Source organism: Ranitomeya imitator, chromosome 10 (genome assembly GCF_032444005.1).
Source record: "Ranitomeya imitator isolate aRanImi1 chromosome 10, aRanImi1.pri, whole genome shotgun sequence".
Lineage (NCBI taxonomy): Eukaryota > Metazoa > Chordata > Amphibia > Anura > Dendrobatidae > Ranitomeya > Ranitomeya imitator.
In genome coordinates, this window is record NC_091291.1 from 131202392 (window position 1) to 131225825 (window position 23434).

At 46.8% G+C, this 23434-nt stretch overlaps 1 protein-coding gene across 1 annotated transcript in view; it reads left to right on the forward strand.

Moving 5' to 3' along the window:
- SIK3 (SIK family kinase 3) overlaps positions 1-14725 on the forward strand; it is a 96158-nt gene extending 81433 nt beyond the window's left edge. The window contains exons 15-25 of the mRNA XM_069741454.1: positions 89-232; positions 2243-2396; positions 3050-3172; positions 3446-3546; positions 4929-5038; positions 5131-5455; positions 6286-7049; positions 9533-9699; positions 9777-9909; positions 10022-10173; positions 11605-14725. Of these exons, the coding sequence (XP_069597555.1) occupies positions 89-232; positions 2243-2396; positions 3050-3172; positions 3446-3546; positions 4929-5038; positions 5131-5455; positions 6286-7049; positions 9533-9699; positions 9777-9909; positions 10022-10167 (2167 nt within the window). The 3' untranslated portion in view covers positions 10168-10173; positions 11605-14725. The remainder of the gene's footprint in view (positions 1-88; positions 233-2242; positions 2397-3049; positions 3173-3445; positions 3547-4928; positions 5039-5130; positions 5456-6285; positions 7050-9532; positions 9700-9776; positions 9910-10021; positions 10174-11604) is intronic.
- The last annotated feature ends 8709 nt before the right edge of the window (positions 14726-23434 follow it).

The following is a 23434-nucleotide window of genomic DNA, read 5'->3' on the forward strand; positions in this document are numbered from 1 at the left end:
GCCGAAGTCACTCGGTTAGGCCCCGAGCATGCTCAGATAACACCTCCGTACACAATGGAGTCCTAATGTATTGTGATCGTAATTTCAGGTATCTTGCAAACCGCTCCAAGAGGCACACACTGGCAATGACGAGTCCTTCAGCTGAAATCCCCCCAGAATTACAGCGCCAGTTGGGGCAGCAGGCTTTCCGAAACAGAGTGTGGCCTCCGCACCTGATCCCTGACCAGCATCGGTGAGTACCGGGATCATGGGTGTGCTGACCAATTTCTTACTCTTTTTTTTTTTTTAACATTACACATCTGATGGGTATCGGATGAACGCCCGGTAGCCCTTCTTTCTCCCGGCTTCATCAGTCGGTACGGAGACCACCGTACATATAGGTCAGGCCTCCGACTTCTCAGAAATCAGCGGATTAAACATTAGAGCTCGTTCTCCTTTCCCGACTTGCATTAACAATAAATAATCTTTATGACTAGAGAATATTGGTATCTGTGGAGCAACAGTGCACTTCTGTGTTTTCTTGGGAACTATGTCCCAGAGGTGTCCTCGCAACCTTTGACCGGTCGCTGCATACGTGAGCATGCAAACTTTGCCCAACACACACTGATTGCCACGCTGGAGCAAATAGTCCTGGGATTCTTTGTTTTCTCAAGGAAGTCGGCTGTACTTGCATAACAGGTGGAGCGGGAATGATGCGCCTTTCAGCGTGCGTTTCTCCGTCCTGCAGAGGCCAGATGTATATGTTGTAGGTGGATATTAGATAGTGAAGTACAACAGGCCACATCTGGGTGAAGTCTGCCATTAAGTCCAATCTGTCTGAGCGGTCTGTCCCTAAAAGCATAATGTCACAGATACACTTTTTATACGACCAGCAAAGTGGATGAAACTTGCCAAAATCTCCTCTTCATGCTCTCCAGCGATCAACTATGCGAAGTCCCCTGGTAACCAGGGTAAACATCGGGTTACTAAGCGCAGGGCCGCGCTTAGTAACCTGATGTTTACCCTGGTTACCAGTGTAAATGTAAAAAAACCAAACACTACATACTTACATTCCGGTGTCTGTCCCCCGGCGTTCTGCTTCCCTGCACTGTGTCAGCGCCGGCCGTAAAGCAGAGCACAGTGGTGACGTCACCGCTCTGCTTTACGGCCGGCGCTTACAGTGCAGGGAAGCAGAACGCCGGGGGACGCGACAGACACCGGAATGTAAGTATGTAGTGTTTTTTGTTTTTTTTACATTTACACTGGTAACCAGGGTAAACATTGGGTTACTAAGCGCGGCCCTGCGCTTAGTAACCCGATATTTACCCTGGTTACCCGGGGACTTCGGGGTCGCTGGAGAGCTGTCTGTGTGACAGCTCTCCAGCGACCACACAGCGATGCTGCAGCGATCGGCATCGTTGTCTAGATCGCTGTAGCGTCGCTAAATGTGACGGTACCTTTATTTTCGTAAATATTTAACATTGCAAAGTTCTTGTAAAAACAGACCGCTTTGCCGTGTACAGTGCCTTCCAACTTCAAGAACCGGGAGATTTGTAATTCTTTTCTTTAGGCTATGTGCACACGTTCAGGATTTCATGCAGAAAATTCCTGAGAAAAACCAGATATTTTCTGCAAGAAATCCGCAAGAAATCTGCGTGCGGTTTTGCCGCGGTTTTTTCCGGACACTTCCCAATGAATTTTGTAGTGGGAAATCCGCAAAATTAATGAACATGCTGCTGTTTTTACCGCGATGCATTTTTTTTTCGCAGAAAAAAACGCATCATGTGCACAAAACATGCGGATTTCATTCTAAATGATGGGATGCTTATTGATGCGGGGTTTTTTTTCGGTTTTATAGCGTTCTTATCGGGAAACACCGCAACGTGTGCACACAGCCTTACAGTTCTTCGTCAGGTTAGCAGCCATCTCTGCATTATCAGCGGTGGCCGGTCTCCTAGGCATATGTCACGTGCTCCGAAGCTGGCCAGATCCGATCAGTTTGTGTCCCTGAGCTCCTCTGATGCCGCAGAGGCAGATCTACCTCTGCTCGCAGAATTGGAGAGCGCACAACCACCATGTCGCTGGCATAAACTTTTGATCATCAAGAGCATGCCACCTCTATCCCGGCACGCAGGAAGCCCGCAGGCAGGGGAGCAGTTCACTCCTGAACCCTTTTGAATTTGCATCAGTTCATTTTCCGCTGCAGATTTTCATTGCCATATGGTAACTAACGCCCATTATGTGGCATCATTTGTTTTTCCAGCTCCATGTACAAAGATTCAAACACTCTTCATCTTCCTGCTGAGCGCTTTTCCCCTGTGCGCCGGTTCTCAGATGGAGCCGCCACCATTCAAGCATTTAAAGCTCATCTGGAGAAAACAGGACACCACAACAGCAGCATAAAACAGCTACAACAGGTAATGGATGGGTAGGAGCAGGAGGCATTCACGGTGGCTCAGTGATTAATACCTTTTAGAATTGGAGGGCCTGGCTGGGGAGTCTCGGCGCTCCAGGCTACGGGGCGTCTTGGCATTACTGGCTCCGGGGAACGTCTTGGCTCTCGTGGCTCATGGGCGTCTCGGCGCTCCAGGCTATGGGGCGTCTTGGCGTTAATGGCTTGTGGGCGTCTCGGCGCTCCAGGCTACGGGGCGCCTTGGCATTACTGGCTCCGGGGGGCGTCCTGGCTCATGGGCGTCTCGGCGCTACGGGGCGTCTTGGCGTTAATGGCTCATGGGCGTCTCGGCGCTCCTGGCTCATGGGCGTCTCGGCATTACTGGCTTCGGGGGGCTTCTTGGCGCCCCTGGCTCATGGGCGTCTCGGCGCTCCAGGCTACGGGACGTCTTGGCGTTAATGGCTCCGTGGGGCGTCTCGATGCTCCTGGCTCTGGGGCGTCTCGGCGTTACTGGCTGGGGGGGGATGTCTTGCCGTTCCTGGCTCGGGGGGAAGCTCAGTGTTCCTGTCTCGGGGGGCGGCTTGGCGCTCCTGGGCGTCTCGGCATTACCGGTTCGGGGGGGCGGCTCGGCGCTCTTGGCTCAACGCTTCTGACGCTGCTGACCCTGCTCATTTCTAGGAGTGTGAGCAGCTGCAGAAGCTGTACGGTCTACACATGGATGAGAGGACGCTGGAGCACACACAGCAGCAGCACGTGATGTACCAGCAGGAGCATCAGCACATCCTGCAGCATCAGATCCAGGTACGTCACTTGTATAAAGCTTCCTTTCTATACGTGGCTTTACAGGAGCAGAATTCTTCAGGGTTGCAGTACTGAGGAGTTGGGCGTTATTACACCTACTGTCATTTTTGTTTTAGTGCAGACAAAATAAATAAAAGCTGAATTTTGTTTTCTATGACTGCTGCATGCGACTCGATAAAAGCTTTTAGTTCTGTATTTGGGCTTTACTGTAAAGGCAGAATTGATCGTATTTCCAAGTGATATAACCGGCTCCTTCCTTTTATTACCTCTCAGGATTGTATCCGTCCTGCGCAGCCATCTCCTCCTCTGCAGTCATCATCCATGGTCCCGGCTTGTGAGAATCAGCCCGCGCTCCTTACACACCAGCTTCAGAGGTATTGGGCCACTGACTGGGGAAAAGTTATTAACGCTGCACTGCAGAATTGTTCTGATTCTTTTCATGTGAGGTGTTAGTAAAAAAAACTATTGTGTAAATTAGTTTTATGTTGGTGTGTTTGTTTTTCAAATCACTATATTAAAAAAAAATGCATAAATCTTGCAATTCACTAGGTTTAATATATTAGACACATACGTTCTGTTCTGTACAGACACTTCAACAGTCTTTATAATCACAAGATTACAGGGATTTATAACACCGCTATATACAGTAGATGGCATGGGATCCACCATTCACAATAGATGATGTCACAGCTCACCTCCTCCTCCTGTACAATGACTGATAACACCTCTATATACAGTAGATAACACAGGATCCACCATTCACAATAGGTGATGTCACAGCTCTCCTCCTCCTCCTGTACAATGACTGATAATACCTCTATGTACAGTAGATAACACAGGATCCACCATTCACAATAGATGATGTCACAGCTCACCTCCTCCTCCTGTACAATGACTGATACCACCTCTATGTACAGTAGATAAGACAGGATCCACCATTCACAATAGGTGATGTCACAGCTCACCTCCCCCTCCTGTACAGTGACTGATAACACCTCTATATACAGTAGATAACACAGGATCCACCATTCACAATAGGTGATATCACAGCTCACCTCCTCCTCCTGTACAATAACTGATAACACCTCTATATACAGTAGATAACAGCATCCACCATTCACAATAGGTGATATCACAGCTCACCTCCCCCTTCTCTCTTCACAATGACCTTTGCCTAAAGTACAGCATGCTCAGATGACACTCGTTTTCACACTACTAGGGTCTGAGTCACTCTATGGCTACTAAGGCCTATATAAGGTGCCATAAGTAATTAGGCTTAAAGGGAATCTGTCACCCATTTTTCGTATATGAGCTGCGGCCACCGCCATCAGGGGCTTATCTACACTATTCTATAATTCTGTAGATAAGTCCCGATGTATCCTGAAAGATAAGAAAAACAAGTTACCGTAGATTATACTCACCCTAATGCTGTAGATAAGCCCCTGATGGAGGTGGCTGCAGCTTATAGACAAAAAATGGGGTGACAGATTCCCTTTAATGCCCTGTTAAAGGATTTTTATTTTTTTCAGTTTTGTTTTTAGATAGTGATATGAAAAAATAAAGTACATGATCAAAATGAGATTTAAAAAAAAAAATCCTTATAAAATAAAGACTTGAATGACACAATAGGTCATTTTTTCTGATGACGTGTTCCTGTTAAAGGGCTGTGTTATAGCAGCAAGAGCGTGCAGACAGTTGTAATTTCCGTTTTTAGTGGTCGCCCTCGTCACTGATTTATCCTGTTGTCTGATTTCAGATTGCGAATCCAGCCTTCTAGTCCCCCTCCTAATCCAGCCAGCAACCACCTCTTCAGGCAGCCAAACAATAGCCCCCCGCCATCTTCCAGTGCCATGCTCCAGACACATGGTACTGCTCCTTTTAAAGTTCTCTTTCGTCTTCCTTTATTTTATTTTTTTTCTTGATCTCACAGATTTTTATTTTTGTTTCTACCTTTTTAGGGGCCCAACCTTCCACTCAGTATCAGGGGGTGCCCGCTCACGCCGCTCTCTACCAGCCTTCTAACAGCGGCTCCCCCCCTCCTAGCATCACACTGCCACGCATGGGCATACAGCAGCAGCAAAACCAGCAGCAGTCAGCGCAGCAAGTCACCATCCAGGTGCAGGAGCCCCCCGACATGTCCGGAGCCGCCCGGGGTATTCCTATCAATCCTTGTGCCAATCACATACAGATGCAACAACGGGCATCGCTCATGGCTTCATTGGGCAATTATACCCACCGACCCCTGTCCAAGCAGCTGAGCGCCGACAGTGCTGAAGTGCACAGGTACAGCGGCGAAGATACGCGCAACTTTGTTTTGTAATTATTATTATTATTTTTTTTTATTTAATTCTTCTTTTTTTAATTATATTATTACCAGTGTAAAATAATGCAGTGAGGCGATTAAAATCTAATATATTTTAGACCAAATGAGGCTGGTGTAATTACTATGACAACCTGTCAGAATTGTGTTGCTAGTTTGCCATGTTTTTTCTTCAAGTAAGTACACCAGTTTCATCAGTTCTAAGAGATCTAATTAATAATATATGTAGTGTTTAGTGACTTTTAAGAAACCTTTCTTCTCTGACGAAACATGTCATAACAGCGGCTGCCAGGGGAAACCTTCCCAGGTCGGTCGAGATCTTTAGAGCAGCAGCTCGCATAGTTAAAGGGGTGACTGCTGCCGCCCTCAGGGGTCCTTTAGATTTCAATCTATGGGTTGCATTTCTAAAATTTCTCCTGTGGCCCCCGACTGTCCCTCTAATACCTGAGCTCCCTCCATCATGTCCTCTGGCAATCGGCTCATTTTGCCCTGGTCAAGGCCTCGTACACATGACCTTGTTTTTCGACCTGAGCGAATAACCTCGTGGGTGTGTATGATGCTGTTATTTGGGATCCGGAGCAGCTGTAACTCAGACTGTAAAAATCCGGTCGAACGCAGAGTTTTTGGAGAGGTTTTTTTTTTTTTTAAGTTGCATATTTTCATTAAAAAAAAAAAATTGCAAGTAAGCTATTTTACTTAATGGGCACAGAAGTGGCGCAGAAAACTTTTCTGGTGGACGATGCTTTTGTAGTTCTCCATTTTACTAATCCGTTTCTCCATTTTTTTTTCCCAGCTTGAATATGGGCCGCTTCTCTCCCTCCACAACTTACGACCAGACCCATCTACACCCTCACGTGTTTTCTGACCAGCCGAGGCCTCCCCCATCGGGATACACGAGCCAAGGAAGCGCGGGATACAACCATTCCGCCGCCGCTGGTTATTCTCAAGCCTTGAAAGTCCCGCAGCTAGAACAGTACCCCGCGTTCAGTGCCACGCCCCAACAGAATTACCCCACGTCGGCGCTGCAGCAAGCACTGCTCTCTCCTACCCCCAGCACTTACAGCCGACATCACCAGCAACTGCCGCACATGCTGCAGGGCCTGCTCTCCCCGCGCCACTCCCTGACGGGCCACGCGGACGCACGCCTGCCCCCGGCGGATTTCATGCAGCTCATAAAACAGCACCAGCAACAGCAGCAGGAGCTGAACGAACTGTTCAACCAGCACCTGAACCAAGTAGATGCAGGCAGCATATCGTACCCGCCGCCCGCCGAGCCCTACCACCACCTCCTGCAGATCCGAGCACAAGAATGTATGCAGCAGGCCACGCACGCGCCGTCGCCACCCCGGTATCATCCTGCCATGCTGCATTCGGAGAGCATGGAGGAGGACTGCTCCGGGGAGGGACACAGGATGAGCGAGGGAGGGACAATCAGAGGTTTGAGCAAACCCCTGCAGGAGAGCGGACATGACGACGCCGAGTCTCTTCTGCCGGAGTTGAGTACAGCGCAGTATCAGCCGCAGACCTCGTACAGCAGGACCAAGGTGGCCAGCAGAGGTAAGGCCGCCCCGTCGGCAGGAATGGCTTACAGCGCCAGCTATCACTGCCATCCATGCTTTCACTGCACGTCCCGCTCCTCTTTATGGCCCGTTATCCATCTGCCTCTTGGACTTTCATCAAGAAGCTGGTCACAGCCTTTATGCACACTGCATTATCACGGTTAACCCCTTCCTTTCTGCATTGGCAGATTTACTGCCAGGTGGTAGGACAGAAGCCTTTCTGCATTATATTATCCCCCCGGCGGTGGCTGAATGGATCTTCTGCGCCGCCTTTACACCTACGGATCTGCCATTGCCGCGTTTCCGAAAGTCTCCAGTGCCGTTCACCAGCACTGGGACGGACGGGCGCTATGGTATTAGAAAGTGCTAGGGGTTTAGACTGTTGTACCGCTAAGAGCCACTTGTGCCCCAAATATCAGACCGCCTTCATTGGCTTGCATATAATTCAGGGGCTTTTCCAAAAACATCAATATTAGAGAATCCTTCATTAATTTTCTCCATTGCTGGATATTGAAAGGAAACAGAGTAAAGGAAGACGAGAAACTAGTGATGGCGGCATACAGGAGAGCACGGCGTCTACTCAGCTGGAGTTTTTGCTTGTTCCTGAAATGATCTTTCTTGTAGAAATCCTGCAGGGAACACAGGGTTAAGGTACCGTCACACTGAACGATATCGCTAGCTATCCGTGACGTTGCAGCGTCCTGGCTAGCGATATCGTTCAGTTTGACAGGCAGCAGCGATCAGGATCCTGCTGTGATATCGTTGGTCGGCGCAGAAAGTCCAGAACTTTATTTCGTCGCTGGATCTCCCGCAGACATCGCTGAATCGGCGTGTGTGACGCAGATTCAGCGATGTCTTCACTGGTAACCAGGGTAAATATCGGGTTACTAAGCGCAGGGCCGCACTTAGTAACCCGATGTTTACCCTGGTTACCAGTGTAAATGTAAAAAAAAAAACACTACATACTTACATTCCGGCGTCTGTCCTCTCTGGTGCTCTGCTTCTCTGCACTGTGTAAGTACAGCGGTGACGTCACCGCTGTGCTCTGCTTTCCGGCCGGCGCTTAGTGCAAAGAAGCAGAGCGCCGGAGAGGACAGACACCGGAATGTAAGTATGTAGTTTTTTTTTTTTTTTTACGTTTACGCTGGTAAGCAGGGTAAACATCGGGTTACTAAGCGCGGCCCTGTGCTTAGTAACCCAATGTTTACCCTGGTTACCAGTGGACTTCGCATAGTTGGTCGCTGGAGAGCTGTCTGTGTGACAGCTCTCCAGCGACCACACAACGACGCTGCAGCGATCGGGATCGTTGTCTAGATCGCTGCAGCGTCGCTTAATGTGACGGTACCTTAAGTCTTCTGGTTTTTGCTCGGTAGCAGGGGCTTACCAGCTGTGTACTTTTGTCCTGGGGAGAGGTTCCTGCTGCAGATGGTTGTTTTACAGCCATTCGTAGGACAGATGAGGGGAGAAAGGACTGAATCCCATGCACTCATGGTCAAGGCTAAATGCACTAGATAGCCGTCAGCCCAGAGCTCCTGCTTTCTCTGAGAAAATCCGCTGACTTATATCTCAGCCAGTGGCTTCTCTCCAGGAGGACAAAGAGGTTGGCATCACCCTTGACAATCAGATGGCCGATGCCCCCTTACACATTACAGTATCGGCCGAACTTCTCGATTAATATCAGATTGGGGTCTGACAAACCGAACTGATATTTGTAGCCCCCCGCTGCGGCCGGATTCACAAAGCCAGAATAGTGCCATACACTGCATAGTGGCCGTTCTCAGGTACTGCAGCTCAGCTCCCGTTGACCTAGCTAGGAGCTGAGCTGCAGTACCGGAGTATGGCCACTACACCGTGTGTGGCGCTGTCCTGTTCCGGCTCTATATACTATGTACATTCGGTCGCAGTGGGAGCTGCAAACCCTCCCCCAAAGGATAGGTCATTAACATACAAGACCCTGGAGAACACCTTTAAGCAAAGAAGTGCCTTGATATTTTTTATTAAATCAATATTTAGTCATCTTTTGCGACAATCTTACTGTCTGCTGGCAGTCTCCTGGTTCATTGAAGTTTCCCCATACTGACGGTTTTTGATTTTCCTCATTCTGTAGGATTGTCGGATCGTCCTCCAAATAAATATTTTACGGCAGCAAAAAGTGAAAGATGTCTCTTGTCGTATAAACATTTTTTTTTTGTACCTTTTTAGAATGGTTGCACACAATGTGATTTCCATGATTTCCAACTAAAGGTAAACTTTGAAGTTGTCCACGACTTGTTGGGCTGTGACCGCTGTGCCGTCCCATATATCGCCACGGGCCGAGCACAACTTGCGGACGACTTTAGCTGGCATGAGCAACCACAAATGACCTGAGCTTTGGTCGTTTTTTGTGATTTATTTTTTTCTCTTGCTTGCAGTTTCTTGCTAATTTACTATGGCAGAAACAAGTGAACATCAACTTTCTTTTTTTTTATATATCTCCCCTAGAACCAGGACCTTCGGTAAACTGCATGGACCGAGTTTCCCCTCCTCACGTCATGGACGTTCCAGACCATAACGGTGTCCCCTACCCTCCACGGTCCTCCCCCAGCGAGCACGCCCGGACCAGGATGCTGCAGCGGCACCACACCATCCAAACCAGTGATGATGCCTATGTATGTATATGGGATTGTGGGGGGCCAAGCACGTCAGTAGGTGGGCCGCCCGTATACACAGATGTGCTCTGTTGCAGGTGCAGCTGGATAATTTGGCTGGTATGAGTCTGATGGCAGGTAAAGCGCTGAGCTCGGCTCGCATGTCTGACGCCGTTCAGAGCCGCTCCTCGCTCATGGGGAGTCAGCAGCTTCAGGACCGAGAGGGTGAGGGTAAGTCGCCTCCTACGTACTTTTCTGCTTTCACCAGGACGTGACGTTCCTTCATCTTTTTTCGTCTGCGTTTTTTCTGATGTGTGTATTCACACTGATTTCCCTCGAGCAGATTGTGAGCGATCTCCCGAAGAGACGGAGCTGTCGGTGATCGGAGACGGAGGGCAGCACCTCGCCACCTCTTGTTACCCCGCTACCATGCTGTTGGGGTACAAACACACCGATCTGAATTTCAGCATGGAGCAGGCGGGAGTGTGAAGGGAGGTACGAAGTCCCGAGTTCTTCACTTCTGTAGTTTTCTGGGTTCTTGACATAGTTTGGTCTCTTTTGGGCAGAGTTTTTTGTTTGTTTTTTTTTTGCCCCTTTTTTCATTTTTGGGGTCCAATCTCACATGTTGCAATTGTCCAGTCCCTTTTTAATAGACCAAACTTTAAACAAACTTGTGGCTAGTTACCTGTTCATCAGGGGTATGGAAAGTGGCCATGCCAGCAACCCTGGTGGGCTAATCTTGATGATTAGATAAAGCACTACTGGGGGAATAATTAAAGCACCCCGTTGAGGAGCAGATTTCTAGGTATTAATACAAATACAGTTTTAAAGGGGGTGTCCGGTGACAAAAAAAATAAAAGCTCAGAATGATATAAAATAATTAAGAAAAAAAAAAAAAAGTCATACTCGACTTTACTTTCATTTATTACTCCTGCTCCAAAACTTTCCAGATCTTCTGCTATTCTGTCCTTTCTGCTGGGTTTAAACCAACATGTGACCATGAGCAGCCAGTCACTAACTATATTGGTGTAGCTTGTTCACCACTGTCGTCAGTGATTGGCTGCAGCGGTCACTTTACCAAGAGCGGAGGGGAATCAGTGAGGTATTACAATTTTTATTATTTTATACCATTCTAATCATTTAAAAAAAAACAACTCTTAAACATTAAGTAAACTTTTTTTAAATCATTTTGTCCAGTGTAGAAAGTTTTATATTTTGCAGATCACTTTATTAGGATATATAACTTAATTACGGTACTGTAAAAATAAAAAAGTTGCATTTATGAAGCTTCCAAGCTCCTGTTTTTCCCCAGTCTATTTGCCTGCATTGCTCTGGGATTGTACTCATTTGGAGCACAGATGATGGCAGCGATGGGTACAGTATCCCCAGCGTTAGTGACACAGGGGCCGAGCCATCACTGCCATCATCTGTGCTCCTCATCAGCCTGAAATCCGTACACATGAAGGCAGCTGGGGTTTGGATGCCAAATACAGGCCATATGCTTTTATTTATTTTTTTCAGGAATGAAAACAAATCTCTTAATAAAGAGTAATTTGCAAAGTTTTGTAACTTTCCATCCTGGACAAAAAAAAAATACCCCAAAACAAAATAAAAGTTTAGATACAGGTACAAGAAAACCAACCTGATTCAGCCTGTCCATGCAAACTGTGGAAACAGTCAGATCAGTGCTGACAGTCGCAGGCGGTGCATGGACGGACACCTTTAACAAGGAGAATGGCAGCACCCTGTCTATTCATGCATTTCCAGGAGGAGTTCTTGGAAGTGTCACTCCTTCATTGATATTTTCTGGGACATAAAAGTAGATTCCAAGTCGTCCCAGTTAAGCCGACCGGTCGTCTTCGTAGCTGGTCATGCTCCTTGCATTGATGGTGGCATAATTTCCCTTTTGTTTTTTCTTATTTGCAGGTTCCCGTGAAGAAACAAGAAGGTCCCATCTTTTTGACACCAACAGTATCTGCAGCTTTAGCGCCAAATTTCATCTGTATTCCTTCCCCGAACGGACTCGCCATGTCACCCCACCACATCACAGACTAGTTCTTAAGGAAGAGCCCCTCATACTACGTCGTCATATTTTTATTTTTAAGTCCTCCCATTGGAGGAGTTTTGAGTCATCACAAAAAGAAGGGCCTGGATTTTATTTTTTTTTGTTATAGGTCTGTGATCTACCGCCCCTACAGGCAGTGGCAAGAAATGCAGAAATCTTGCTCCAAGGCGCTAGATGGGGGTGGGGAAGGGTAATATTGGCTGGGGCGGGAAATATTTGGTGACTGAAATACAGAAACACCAGCAAAGAATTCACCGTAAAAGTACGGCACCTACTGTGTCAAGAGAGACTGCAGCCTCGCAAGGGTAGGGGCTTGTATCCGAGCATGGACGCAGGAGACGCCGGCACCTGTGGGTGACCAGTGCACACAAGACTGATGTCCAAGGGTGGTCTGGCAGGAGCAGCTAGTACCTAGGGTGCAGTGCTGTAGTAGGAGAGGTGGCACCTGACCGAGAGCCTATGCTTCTCCATACACACTAATTGGGTACATTCGTTCTCCATCTTGGCTCACAGGATTACGTTTACCCGATTTAACACAGGTCGGGAGTTAAGACCTCTGACAAGTTCCAAATTTTTCACAAATTGCACTATTTAATTTTACTCAGCAGGTAGTGTTTGATTTTATTTTTCGTTATTCCAAGCCAAAGAGAGAGAGAGAAAAACCTTTCATCCCACTTGCTAAAATAATATTGTGTAGGAAGTATGTACCATTTTAAGTAGGGTTTTTTTTTTATTACTTTTTCTAAAGTTTTTGAACCATTTTTGGTAAACTTTGGGTTAGCACTAGATGTCATCAACACACTTGAGGCAAAGGCAGACTGGACTGGAGGGATTCGACAAGGAGTAATGAGCAATGGATGAGCGTTTCGATTCGTCTGTCATCCAGTCCAGTAATTTGTAGCCACTGCTTGTCTTTTACATCTGAGTGTGTCTGGCTTTTCTAGCCCTCATGCAAAGTCATGATTTTATGGCTGCCTAGTAAGCGCAAGAGGAGTCCGGGAGCAGAAGAGAAGCCGCGATGCCGGAAGCAGAAGAGAAGCCGGAGTGTGGGCAGCAGAAGAGCTGCCGGCAGTAGAAGAGAAGCCGGGCTGCCGGCGACAGAAGAGAAGTCGGGATGTGGGCAGCAGAAGAAAAGCTGGGATGCCGGTGGCAGAAGAGAAGTCGAGATGTGGGCGGCAGAAGAGAAGCTGGGATGCCGGTGGCAGAAGAGAAGTCGAGATGTGGGCGGCAGAAGAGAAGCCGGGCTGCCGGCGGCAGAAGAGAAGTCGGGATGTGGGCAGCAGAAGAGAAGCCGGGCTGCCGGCGGCAGAAGAGAAGTTGGGATGTGGGTGGCCAAAGAGAAGCTGGGATGCCGGCGGCAGAAGAGAAGTCAGGATGTGGGCGGCAGAAGAGAAGCTGGGATGCCAGCGGCAGAAGAGAAGTCGGGATGTGGGCGGCAGAAGAGAAGCTGGGATGCCGGCGGCAGAAGAGAAGTCAGGATGTGGGCAGCAGGAGAGAAGCCGGGCTGCCGGCGGCAGAAGAGAAGCCCAGGATGCCTTGGAAAACCAGGTGAATCGCATTGCTCACACATAGAGATGACCCAAAAGAATTCTGACTAGACCTACGTAAGATGTTATTTGCAAGTGGGATGGAGGCTACACGAGCGATATTTGTACTAGTAAGGGTCCTGGTGGGGACCCTTGAGATCAGCGACGTTGGCACCATGTTTTGCACATGATAAAGCTGCTGCCTTTTGGAGGGTGTTCTGTTGATGCGACGTGCCATACCAAGTGATTCCTCATCGCTGAGGACAAGACAATAGAGAACTCTAATTTTATTTATGTAGATGACGAGCAACCCTGGCCTCCTCTAAGGTTGTGCGTCGACGTGGGGTAAACCTTACGCCCTGGGTGCCAACTCCTCCTGCCCAGCCACTTTTCATAGACACAGATCCCATACAGGTGCCCGTTAGGCCCTTGGGAGATTACGCCTGGTGCAATATGCTACTTATTTTACATTTGATTAATTTTTTTTGTGTGTGCGCGTTGCATTTCGTCCGTCATCGATCATGGTCGTAATTAACCCCTGATTGCACGCTTGGGAATGTTGTCATCTCCATGCAGCAGCGAGCGGGTCTGAGACAAGATCGTTAAGTGTTTTCCTTGTAGAGTATGTGTGGGGACTGTGTATATATATATATGTACATGTATATAATTGTCTGTAAGGATGTATATATCATGAGTGGGTGCGTGTGTGTGTATATAAAGACATGTGCTCCTACAGATCAGCAGCTCTTACTGGTCGGGTCATACATAGCCTTTTATGTCCGCTGTTACAGGACTTTAAGCGATGAGTCCAGGACGGCCGTGCAGATATTTGCTGCCGGATATGCTCTCTCCCCCCTTCCCCAGAGGTCCGGTCATAAAACCAGCTCACATTTTTATTGATGCAAACAAGACCTTGTCCTACGCTATCGCCTTACATCGTCTATATCTCTACTTATTCATCACGCGCACAAAGGTTTCTCGTCGTCCTCTCTGTTGGCTTTCTGTTAACCAGTGTTGAATTTGCTGCGTCTGATCAGGGCTGTAATCCCAGGTCAGCATTCCCCCCCCCCCCCTCCCTAAAACTAGACCGGGAGCTCCTTTACGAGCAACCGGTCACTCATCCTCCATGCTTTACCGCCTCTCGCTCTACTTGTAAACTGTTCGCCCCCTTTCGTGTAACTTTTTGCACTCCTTCCCCTGCTGCCTTAATACCTTAAGTTGACGATGCAACCAGCCGACTTTTAAGTTTGGAAGCGTATGCTGGATACATCATATATTGTGCGACATAGGACGCCGTCACGTGGGGGGTCTACGGGGGCAACATGTCTTTATATACGTGTGTGTGTCGTCCCTGCACTCCTCACCAGTTCATTTCAATTTTGGCCCAAAGAGCCTCTCTTTTCTCTTACAAACACAAATATATATGGAAAAAAAAAATTATATAAAAAAATATAAATATATATATATATTTGAGAAAGAAGAAAAAAAAAAAAAGAAAATAAAAATACACCTGCTAATCCCGAAGCAGGCTCTCACCGCCTCTCTCTCGTCTGATGTAAGAAATGTTTCGTCCTCTTCCCTTTTATCCGTTTTTAATTTCATCGTTCATTTTTTTTATTTTTTATTTTTTTAATTGTTTTGTCTCCCTAAATGTTATGAAAAATGTTATTGGTAATAAAAAAAAAAAAAAAAAGAAAGAAATAAGACTAAACAAAAGTTTGTGTTTTAAGAGGGCAGAAAACGCAGGTTTGCATGTGGGTCCCCCACTCAGTGTTCATTTTCTCGTTTGTTCTACTTGTTTTCTTCTTTTCATCACCTTTTTTTTACGCCCTTATGACGCCATAATAGATCTATTTATAGAGAGAAAGATATATATATATATATATCTATATATATAGATATATATATGTATATAGATATAGTGATTTTAGTTTTAGGAGGGGATTAAATTGGCGATGGCTGAAGACGTGCTGCGGAAAGGACATCGGAGGAGAATGGATGTAATAAACGTTCCCATACACCTGGAGATCATTCCATACTTGTCACACGCCGCTGTTTCGCTTGTACGACTCGATTTGTAAACTTTCCCGTACACTTTTAACAAGACCTTTTTGATACAATCGGGGCAATACGCGCGACGTGCTGCCGACAGGACAAAGTTAGTGGTAGTTGTCTTTTTTTTTGTTTGTTTTTTTGATAGCGAAGCTTTTTGGCCCATTCCCAATGCTTGCCTATCGTTTGTTCCTATTACTCACTCCGTCACTTTGACCTTTTTTTTTTTTTTCTTTTAACACTAGAAGTCCCAGAGAGTTGTCATTTAACATTTCTACCTTTGGAACCTTTGGAGCTCGAAATTTCTGGGACTTCTAGTGTTAATGCTGCTGTACCTACTCACACTTTTTTTTTTTTTTTTTATTTAAATGTTATTTTAGCCATTTTCCCCTTCCCTCAGTCTTTAAGGCACCCGTCCGTACCCTCCTGGCATGTGCACGAAATAATTCCATTTTGCTGCCTCGGAAAAGAGTTTGCAGTAAAAGATGGGAAGCTGTGGACTTCGTTTCAGTGTTTGTAGCATTCGGGTGTAGGTACCTCGAGGCCGCCCTAGCCCCCCGGGTTACGTACCCCTGAGTTCTTTACAGCCGCTGAGTAATTATTGGCTTTCTTCATGGAGTAATGGTGGATGTTCTGTATCTTTGAGTTGCATGCTTTTTATATGCATCCTTTCTCTTTTTGTTTGTTTTTTTTTTTGTTCCTTTTTTTTTTCTCTCCAGTTCCTTTCAGATTTATTGCCTGCTGCTCACGCGTTGCAGGGTTACCCTTCTTAGAATTATTTTATAGATAATTCTATTAATGGTACTGGTTCCCTGGACATTGGCGTTGATATCTGCAGGTTCATCCATCGGTTAATGAGCATGGGCAATCTGGCCTTTGCACCCCTCTGTGGTTTATGCGGACACAGAACGTTCCGCACATTCTAAAGTGTTTGGCCGATGAGTCATTTTTTAGAAAGCGGGGGTGTACCTCAACGGGAGCCTGTGTTCTAGGAACGGACAGGTATTGACTAACCTGCAGAAGGAGTTGGGTAACCGCTCTGATGCAAAAAGTGCCCCTGCCCCCGTGTTTTACGTGGAGCTGGTTTGGAGCCAGTTTTCGATAAGGAATTATGTATCTGAATAATAGGTAAAGTTATTTATTGCCCTCCTGGAAGATATTATCATAACCCTGCAGGACTGGAATAAATTCCTGGCCGTCACGAAACAATAAAGGAAATCTGAGCGTTTAGCTCGCAGCCATCTAATCTGTATGTATGGCTTTACCGTACAGAATTGGTCCTGATCCTGTACGGTAAAGCCAGACATGCCAACACCGCTAGTTCTCCTTACTGCCACTTATACACCTGCACACTCCACTTCTCTGAGCATGCATGTATTCTGAACGGAGAGGCGTAAATGTTACATGCATAGAAAAACGTTCCCAACTTTATGAAATTGGGAGAGGAAATAGATTGGGCGTCCAATGCAGAGGTGTCTGGCAGCGACTTGCTCCACTATGAGAACATACTCACGCTCTGCCAAACTGAGCATGCATGGCTATGGGGAGAGTTAGCTGACCTTATCTGAAGTTTTTGTGGAAAATAAATGGGATACAGTGAGCAAGCGGTACAAATTGGGTACACCGTTGGTAGCCATATTTAGCCAAACACACCTTGTGAGTTATTCAGAAAACCTAGAAATGCAGAAGAAGAATAAAATCCTTTAACCGCTGCCATTACTGATGACATCAAAATCCGAGAAATTCATTTTTTTTAAAGAAATGGACGATGGGAAAACCAACATATAAGGCAAAGCAGTATAATGTGCTGTTACCGCTGCAGCCGGACTGACGGCCGACGATCACCGTTCTCCAGTACCTTGTTTTGGTTCTTAGATTTCGGCAGTGATCGATGTTCCATACAAATATCCGCAGGGTCAAATTGGCGTCAGGATGGTAGTAAACCATGTAACTTGTGTGAGGAGTAAAGATGAACTACAATGGCTGGAAATCCCGACGAGGGAATCTTCAAAATTTCGAATTCACCATATTCGTCAAATTTTCCCCCTAAAATTCTATTTTCATTGAATTTGCGTGTACTCCAAAGCCTCCAATTGTTTCGAACGGACGGGTGTACCGCTCCTTGGACTATACGGAACACTTTCACAATTGTAATGTCCAAACATTCTCAACATAGGAAGATTTTGGGTACTCGCCGTCAAATCTTTTTCTCTGAGCCTTCATTTATATGGGTAATTGGATGGGAGCTATTCTGTCCCGTCACACATACCATGTAATATTTCTTCAGTGATTTATGGTTTTCTCTCCCTATTTCTTATTAATGAGCTACGACGTCCTCTCACTATCCAGATTCGCCACGAAATTGGCTGCTGCATTCCTCGCCTCTGCTTTTATACAGGCTACGAATGATATGATCATTCCAGATCACGTTGGCCTCCTCTGGCTGATGCAATCTTCTGCTTTGCGTAAAGAGACCGCGAGCTTTCTTTTATGTTAGCAATTTGGGCAAAATTGAATTTTCCGAGGGCCAACAAACTTACTAAAACTCATCACCAATTGGATTCACATTGAACAGATCATATCTCTTTCCCGAATTTTCACGGTTTTATGGATTTATTATGCCAGTAGTTTGGATAAGCAGACTTCAATGATGCCGGGACCTTCGGCCATTATATGAATGCTAAAGGATGCAAAAAATAAGTCGTGCATGTTCTTGTAATACCTTCTTCTTGACAAGGTACTGGAGAATGTGACGTTGCCCAGGCCATGTAACAAAGACCAGGATTCGCGTTTGACCGTACAACTTCTACTTGCCCCATCCATAGCATGAGAAGCCACGTCCATGACTTACACCGCGCATTATTTTCTAAGCTAAAATTTTTTAAAAAGGCGATAAATGCCATTATCCTGTATTTTTTTTTTTTTTTTTGTAAAAACGTTTGCTGCAAGTGGTTGAAGGAATGGTGTGCTTCTGTTACGAGAGCCCATTACAGCTGCCTCGGCCCTTATATTATATTTTGTCTTTTTTTTCTTTCTATTCCTATGAAGAGCCTGTATAGTATGTTGGGAATTTTTTTTTATTTTTTTTTTGTTCAGTATTTTCTTTGCATCCAATACACGCAGGAATCCGCTGAATGTAACAAAACAGCTCTCGATCTTTGTCCAAAGTAATGATTTCGTTATGTTTTACTGGTTGATATTTTTCCTTATTTATGTTTGACTAGACAAAAAAAAAAACTACAAAAGATGTATTAAAATGGCTGTATCAGTGATATATATATATTTTTTTTCATTTTGAGACGTCAGACAGATTTTTTTTTTTTTCTTTTTTGGGGAGTGAATTCCTGGAAATAAACTTGTGATATGCAGATCAATCCCTCTCTGGTTTCAAGGTTATTTAAAAGCTACCTGGACATAATTACAAGGGGGGCAGTCCAGAGTTGGAGAAGAGGGGCTGCAATTGTTTTTTTTTATATATTTTTTTTTTATTTTTCTCATTTTAAACTAAAAGAATGCTGCTGTTATCTATGAGCCGTGTCCTGTACCGGATATTGTACAATTCCTATGAATGGAGAGGACCGGCAATACCAGGCTCCTGTTATACAGCCAGTGGTGTAACTAGAGGCCCATGGGCCTCAGTGTAAAAGGGCCTGCATTTTGGTCAGATACATGTGCTCTTGCAGCATTCTAGATCCTATAAATACGTGTTTGGCCCCTTCCTTGAATAATGTCCCCCTTCCACCATCCAGGGCCCCTTTCTTGGAATAATGTCAAACCCCCCCCCCCCCCCCTCCCATCCTTGGCTCCTGGGAATAATATCACTCCTGTCCTGGGCTCCTTCTGGGAATAATCTCACCCCCCTCCTTCCATCCTGGGCTCTTTCTGGGATTAATGTCACCCCCCTCCTCCCATCCTGGGAATAATCTCACCCCCCTCCTTCCATCCTGGGCTCCTGGGAATGTCACCCCCCTCCTCCTGTCCTGGGCTCCTCCCGGAATAATGTCACCCCCCTCCTCCCGTCATGAGCTCCTTCCGGGAATAATGTCACCCCCCTCCTCCCGTCCTGAGCTCCTTCCGGGAATGTCACCCCCCTCCTCCTGTCCTGGGCTCCTGGGAATAATGTCACCCCCTTCCCGTCCTGGAAATAATGTCACCCCCCTCCTCCCGTCCTGAGCTCCTTCTGGGAATGTCACCCCCCTCCTCCTGTCCTGACCTCCTTCTGGGAATAATGTCACCCCCCTCCTCCCGTCCTGACCTCCTTCCGGGAATAATGTCACCCTCCTCCCGTCCTGACCTCCTTCCGGGAATAATGTCACCCCCCTCCTCCCGTCCTGACCTCCTTCCGGGAATAATGTCACCCCCCTCCTCCCGTCCTGACCTCCTTCCGGGAATAATGTCACCCCCCTCCTCCCGTCCTGACCTCCTTCCGGGAATGATGTCACCCCCCTCCTCCCGTCCTGACCTCCTTCCGGGAATAATGTCACCCTCCTCCCGTCCTGACCTCCTTCCGGGAATAATGTCACCCCCCTCCTCCCGTCCTGACCTCCTTCCGGGAATAATGTCACCCTCCTCCCGTCCTGACCTCCTTCCGGGAATAATGTCACCCCCCCTCCTCCCGTCCTGACCTTCCGGGAATAATGTCACCCCCCTCCCGTCCTGACCTTCCGGGAATGTCACCTCCCATCCTGAGCTCCTTCCGGGAATAATGTCACCCCCCTCCTCCCATCCTGAGCTCCTTCCGGGAATAATGTCACCCCCCTCCTCCCATCCTGAGCTCCTTCCGGGAATAATGTCACCCCCTCCCATCCTGAGCTCCTTCCGGGAATAATGTCACCCCCCTTCTCCCATCCTGAGCTCCTTCCGGGAATAATGTCACCCCCCTCCTCCCATCCTGAGCTCCTTCCGGGAATAATGTCACACCCCCCCCCCCCCCCTTCTCCCATCCTGAGCTCCTTCTGGGAATAATGTTACCCCCATCCTGGGCTCCTGGGAATAATGTCATACACCCCATCTTGGGCTCCTTCCAGGAACAATGTTAACCCCACCCCATTGTGGGACCTTACTTTTTTAAGCACAATTTAACAAGAAACAATTCTCACCTTCTCCCATGATGATTGCTGTCTTCTATAGCTGGTGCACTAGCCGGTATCTGACTTGGGTGTGCCGGCACAGGCAGCGCATGATGTCACTGGCAAGCCAACATCTGCTGGCCTCTGATTGGCTGTCGGCATGTATTGCAGTGCAGGAAGCTGGCCGGCCCCCGCACAGCAATACCTTTTGGCTCTGTGTCCGAGGACGTACATCCAGGTGAAATTGGTGCTGACGTTGGTGCCACCTCCTACTCCCACACGTGTCTGGTCGCACCCTCAGTGTCCATGATCACTAAGCCCCTGCATTCAGCACTTTACACTTTTCATCACACCCTATGGGGCTCACGTTATAATTTGTTGGCCAAAGGTTGATGGCACTAAGGTCACACTCCAAAACTTTTCTTTGGTGTCCTCCCACACTGCCGAGGAAACCCATACGAACTCATGGCAGATGTGGTCTTTGGGATTTGAACCCAGGACACCTACAAAGGAACAACCCTGATCACTGAGCCACCGTGCTGCCGGTAACTTGTTGATGTGCCGATGATTTATCTCATGCCGGCATAAATTATCCAATCGCCTAAAAAATACTCTTTCCTGTGTAAGTGAAACGTGAACACCACCAAGGTTTTACTGCACCTTCCAATATACCAGGCAAGAACATGACTCATAAGAAAATAACCTGTTTCACGGGATATGGTGTGATCTATGGTATGGCAGGATGCACAGGAAAGAAATTGCATAGTCCACAGGAACAATTCACCTCGTGACCTCCAAGGCCAGTAAAACTGGAAATCCTGTTCCTGATAAGGGTTCCTCAGGGTTATTGACCTCCATGTCATCCCGGTGTATAACCTCCGGCTCCATTACCCCCAGTGCATAACCTCTGGCCCCATTAGCCCCGGTGTATACCCTCCAACCCCTCACCCTCCAGTGTATAATTTTCAGCCCCCTCACCCCTGGTGTATAACCTCCGGCCCCATTACCCCCAGTGTATAACCTCCAACCCCTCACCCCCCAGTGTATAAACGTCTGTCCCATCGCTCCCAGTGTATAATCTCCAGCCCCCTCACCCTTGGTGTATAATCTCAGGCCACATTACTCCCGGTGTATAACCTCCGACCCCATTATTGACAGTGTATAGCCTGACAGTCGCTTCCCGCAGTTAGGCAGTGAGAAGACAGCTGTCAATCAACATGACAGCAGCAGTCACGCCGAGTCAACAGAGCAGAGAAGAAGAATTGCTGGTAGGAGCGTTCTGTGACCTCTTTGCCGGCAGAGATCAGCGCCAGGCCCACCAGTAGGTAGCCAGCACTTACCTGCCTATTAGTGTTTAGGGCCATAGTTTAAAAAAAAAGAAAAAGTCAAATAATCCTGGATAAACCTGTTTATGTCCATTTACACTGCAGGATTTTTATGAATGAGCGTTCCCAGGCTTATCGTGCAGACTAACCAGGCAGCCGATCGCCCAACGGAGCAAATTCCAGCTGGACATTTGGTGAAACAACTATTTGTTCAGTGACCAAAAGGATTGTCTACAGTTGACAACATGACCACCCTTTCACCCGTCACTAGACCAGATTTCCGGTGACAGATTTCCATTTCCATCATCTGCCATGGACTACAAATACGATACTGACCATAGGACACCGCCGCTTCTGGAAGAGGAATTTTCAATATGCGTGGACCCAATGACATCAGTAATGTAAAAAGCCTGAAAAATGCATTTGGCAAAAATAAATCTTGGTGCCATAGCTTCACAGCACTGGTTTGTCAGAAGGTCCCCACGTGATGGAAGAAATGTGTCCTTGGCTTGGGTTCCATGAAGGAAAATAGAGGAATAAGAATATGGTCTTCATCACATGTGGCCATTTTGCACTTGCTAAAACAGGATAATTTTTCATCCATTTGTATTGTATTAGTCCATTCGTTACCATCCATGTGTCATCTGTGTTTCACATGGACTAAAACAATAGCTCTGGGCAAATCAACAATGAAGTCACTGGATAAGGTCTTCAAATCGAGGAACATTTCACTGGTGATGAAGACACGGCTCGTACATAGTTTGGTCTTTTCTCTGGTAACAACTGGATGGGAAACCTGGATGATAAAGAAACAAGACGGAAGAAGAATCGACACCTTTGATAAGAGGTGCTGGAGAAGGATGTTATCAATACCATGAATGCCAAGAACAAACAAATAAAGCCAGACATGTCACTCGAATCGAGGATCACCAACCAACGACTTGCCAACTATGGACACATCATACGGAGACAACAATCACTGGAGAAGGACATCATGGTGGGAAGAATAGAAGGAACAAGGCGAAGGGGGAGACCAGCAACCTGATGGCTTGATACTATCAATATAATGGTGAAGAGCCTTGTAGACCTACATAGGCTTTCGTAAGATCGATCTTCCATCAAGATGCCATAGCTCGAGCCAACAGAATTCCTGCAAATGAAAGTGGATTTCCCAAATGTCTTCTAGCTCCTTAGGGTATGTGCACACTGTGTTTTTTAGACTCTAGAAGTGACAAGAGACAAAATATGTTCACAGCAAGGTGTTTTTTTTACATTGCTGCGCATATTTCCTTTGTTGAATTTGTCATTTTTTGTTAAATTACAGGTGGAGAAGCCAAACCTTTAGAGCTGTCCATCATCATCTCTGTCCTCCAAGGAGCGAATTCAGACGGCAAATCGGAACAGAGGATGAAATGTCTCCGACCTCGATGAGTCCTAGCGAGACGTCTGAATAATCCGCAAGGTGGAACGGCATCATTATGGGCTTTTACTTTAATTTTATTTATTTTTTTCTTACTTTTCATCACTGGAACATATTAATAGATGTATCCTTATATTGTGAATTAATCATGTAGTGTCAGGGATTATGACACTATAGTAGGACTCCGCATTTTTCAAGTACAAGGTATTAACAGAACACCTGCCACTAACCTGGACATGTGGCCATTATGTATATCTTGGGAGGGGGATGAAACAGCAAATCCTGGTGTTTTCCGAGCA